This window comes from Ornithodoros turicata, unplaced genomic scaffold (genome assembly GCF_037126465.1).
Source record: "Ornithodoros turicata isolate Travis unplaced genomic scaffold, ASM3712646v1 Chromosome12, whole genome shotgun sequence".
Lineage (NCBI taxonomy): Eukaryota > Metazoa > Arthropoda > Arachnida > Ixodida > Argasidae > Ornithodoros > Ornithodoros turicata.
The window spans coordinates 3,655,993-3,659,966 of NW_026999301.1; the positions used below are offsets into that span (position 1 = coordinate 3,655,993).

Below are 3,974 nucleotides of genomic sequence, written 5' to 3' on the forward strand. Positions count from 1 at the left end.
AACAGCCTCAACATTTGCGTCTTTTTTTAGTATCGAGTATCGTTAAAATACACGATACAGTAAAAATGTATTTTCGATACCGATACTCGGATGCTCTCATTTTTGGCACGAGATACCTAATACCGATACACAAAATGTATCGAAAGATTGTATCGAAGATACATGTATCTGCGATACTGCCCACCACTGTTATTTACATATACATTAAAACAACTGGCAGTTGATGTAGCCCAAATTTTTTTGTTCTCTGAATATCACATACATAATGTCATAGCTGTGTCACATAGCTCTGTTGCTACTTGTGTGCATATTTATTAAGGTATTCTTGTCCTCTAGGGGACATTTTCGATAGTCCTGATGGCTGTCATAGACAGCCGCTACAGGTTTGTCCTGATTGATGTTGGCGGTGAGGGACGACAAAGTGATTCTGGGGTGTTCAAGGCATCTCCAATGTGCCACCACCTTGAAAGCGGCACCTTGGACACCCCAGGGTTGAAGAAACTGCCTGGAAGCGACCTTGTTACTCCACACGTGTTTATTGGGGATGAGGCGTTCCAGCTGCGACCTGATTTTCTGAGGCCCTACCCAGGCCTCGGCCTGCCTACAGAAAATAGGGTCTTCAACCTACGGTTGAGCCGTGCCAGGTAATGCATATATTTTGCAAAGTTCTAGATATACAATTACTTTTACATGTTGCTTGTTAGCACTTTTACGGCGGCATAACAGTACCTCAGTTGTATGGTTTTGTACTGTTTCATGTAGAATACTTATGCATATTTGTGTAGCATTTTGCAAGCCACACAGTTACTAGGACTGACACGAAAATGTGGGTAAATGTTAAGGGCATCTTCATTAATTTAGAAGAAGTGTTTTATGCATGAAACTGCATGTTATGGAAATGTTACACTAAAGTGTAACATGCCATGACAGACACGTGTGGGGTAATATAATTGTGGCCTACAAGTTGAACTGAGCAAGGAGCCAAAAAATCCACAAAGTAAGAAACGAAACAGAAAATAGCATTAGAACATGCAGACAAAACCACATGGTCATTTTTGTAGCTTGAAGAGGTGCTGCATCCACAGAAGTCTCGTTTTAAGTGTGTGAAGGACCTCCTAACAATATAATTATGTTTTATTTCCTTATGTTAATGTTTTCTGCTCTGTTCTGTTTTTTTTTTTTGTTGTCCTAGTTGTCTTTCTACAAACTTGTATGAGCTCAATATTCTTATACATGCCATTTACATTGCATGTAGGAACTGCGTTGAAAACGCATTCGGCATTCTCTGTGCACGGTGGAGGATCCTGTTGAGGACCATCAACTTAATACCAGAAAATGCAGATGGTGTTGTAAAGGCAGCTTGTGTGCTTCACAATTTCCTGAGCACTCACAACAATGACACTGTGGGCTATGGTGACAATCAGGATGTCTACAGGAACATTACTGAAGGAAGATGGCATCAAGAGCTGGAGGGTTGTTCAGTGTTGCTTTCTCTGCATCGCACCCATGCAAGAAACTTCAGCAGGGATGCCGCTGCAAGCTGGGAAGCATTTACTAAATACTTCTGTAGTCCAGCTGAGGAGTTGTCATGGCAGTGGGCAAGGGTACAACCACAATGAAGGGTAATTTCTTCATTTAAGATGTCCATTAGGATTGTCACCTCTCCGGATTTCACCCGAACAGTTATGGAATTGAAGTCTTGCTTTTTGTGTCTGGGTGAAGGTGAAATGCGTACAGTGGACAGGTGCAGCTCCCCATAGAGTGCATAGTTTGAGATAGCTCACACAGAACTGGGCACAATGTAAATGAAATTGACAGAACCAATAAAATGCAACGTTATGCATTCCAGCTGGCCAAAAAGGGGTTTTGACAGGTCATCCCAGGTTATCCCAGATAAACATAAAAAATGGTTATTTCCACTGATGTGAACCTGCACTGAAAGTTTCACAGCCTGGAGGGTAATATAAGCAAAGAAAATAGGCACCGCAGATACCAAAGCGTATGTGCCTCTCTCATCACAGACCTCATTGCCGCCAGTGAGGTAGCGCACAAGAAGTCACGTGCTTACAGCTGCCCATAAAAATCCACACAACTCTGAGGTCTGTGACGTCTGCGCTTTGCTCGGAGGTGTGCTTGAGGGCTTGTATCTCACTAAGTACGGCACATAGAAGAATACCTTTTCCCCCTCTGTATTTAGCTGCAGTGCAATGTGTCCACGATGTAATGAATCACATCTATGAAGGTGTCTCAACCCCTTGAATGCTTATCTAGGCTTTCGGCGTGACCAGGCTGTCCTGGTTTTCTGTAGTCTCAGGTAACTAAAGCAACGTTTGGGTACATTAAAAAAAAACTTTTGATACATCGTATTAATTCAAATGCAAAGCCCACTGCGTTGCCCCTCCCATGTCATTGGCTGATGGAGAAGGTGGCAACCCTAATGTACATATGAATAGTGACTCCTTTTGTTACATGAAAACAAATGTGAATGGTTATAGGCTGTGGATATGGCTGTGTTGTACTATATGTTTTGTATATTACTATTGTATAAATTTTGTGTGTTGTGGGGGTTGTTCTACAAACGTCGCCTGATGAATTATTCGTGAATAGGCGCTGCTGTTGAAATCCTTTTCCATAGAAAGCTCTCAGTTTAAACTGTTGCTAATCTCCTTTTTTGTCGTGTGTCATCAACTGCATCTTTCAAAGTATACCCAGTCTACTGTATATGAAGTTCATCAGTAATGTTAGAATGGTTATTCATTATTGTCAAATGGTAAAACAAGATATTGTTGTTCAACATTGAGAAATGTTTATTGCAAAGTCATTTCTTCATGGAGAAACTCGAGCAGTTAGCATGTTAAGCTATATAATGTTATCGCCAGCAGCAACGCATTGCCTCTGCAATCAATTTCCCGAAACTGTCATATTAGTCTGGCTTGTCCTGAAGCTGTGCATCGATTATCTTAAGCTCATAATCAATTATTTCATTCGCACCTGATTTCTTGCTTTGTTTCCGTTTCAGTGCCCTTGCACATAGAAGCCTGATGGACATCCTATTGGAAGGCATAACTTGACAACTAATTACCTAAAATTTATGAATTAGCTTATGTTTTGGGGGAATTACAACATAGTACAGTTTTAGGTGAACCCAGTAATTGCATGTGCTTTCCCACAGGATTTCCACCTGCAAAAATAGCATCAGCGCTGCCGCGTACAGCTTTTTTCTATCTGTACAGGAGGAAAATTACAGAGTATATGTACATATTCCTATACCATATACATACACAGTGCTCTAGATATGTTGCATAGGTGACCAGCAGCTCGAACCTTTTTTTCGAACACATAGCGGTAATATTCTCCACTTATTGTGATGCATCATTGACTGTGTATTTGGAATACACCCACTATGCTGTATACATTGTTGATACTGTATCATGTTGTACATTTTTGTCTACTTGTGAAATAACATGCGGTTGCACAGCACATGCTACTATTTATTGCCTGCTCATTTCTTCATACCTGTGGAGAACGTTCAACAATTCAACTCTCAAACCATGCAAATACTCGCGTCGGCAGCGTCGCGCACCTTCTGCAATTATGTTTCCGAGGCTGTCATGTTCGTCGGGCCTTTGCTGCAGCTGCTGATCAATGAGACGCAGTTCAGCATCAAGCCTTTCATGGTTGTTTCAGTTCCTGGTACATTTTCTTCTTGGTTGGGAGGATAAAGGTTGGCAAAGTGGAGTGACAGGCTGGGTCTCACAGGGTCGTGTCGCATCATCTTCACATGGTATATGAGGAGAAGCAACTGGGGAAGGTGGGGCATGTGGTAACAAATGGGATATTGTAGGTGGTGATGTGCAGCTAGGGGTCAATCCCGAGAGGCAAACAGAACCTGTGTGTCCTGAACCTGTCACCATACTCTCAAGTAATGACTGTGCTGTCTCACTGCTATTAGATGCAGGCAGGGGACACATCTG

The 3,974-nt window shown here is 42.0% G+C and overlaps 1 protein-coding gene across 1 annotated transcript; it reads left to right on the top strand.

The window, feature by feature from the left end:
• Window positions 1-357: 357 nt before the first annotated feature.
• On the top strand, window positions 358-1,619 carry LOC135371737 (uncharacterized). The gene is made up of 2 exons (XM_064605705.1): window positions 358-644; window positions 1,256-1,619. Exons 1-2 carry the CDS (start codon window positions 358-360, stop codon window positions 1,617-1,619), a joined length of 651 nt encoding a protein of 216 aa, XP_064461775.1.
• The last annotated feature ends 2,355 nt before the right edge of the window (window positions 1,620-3,974 follow it).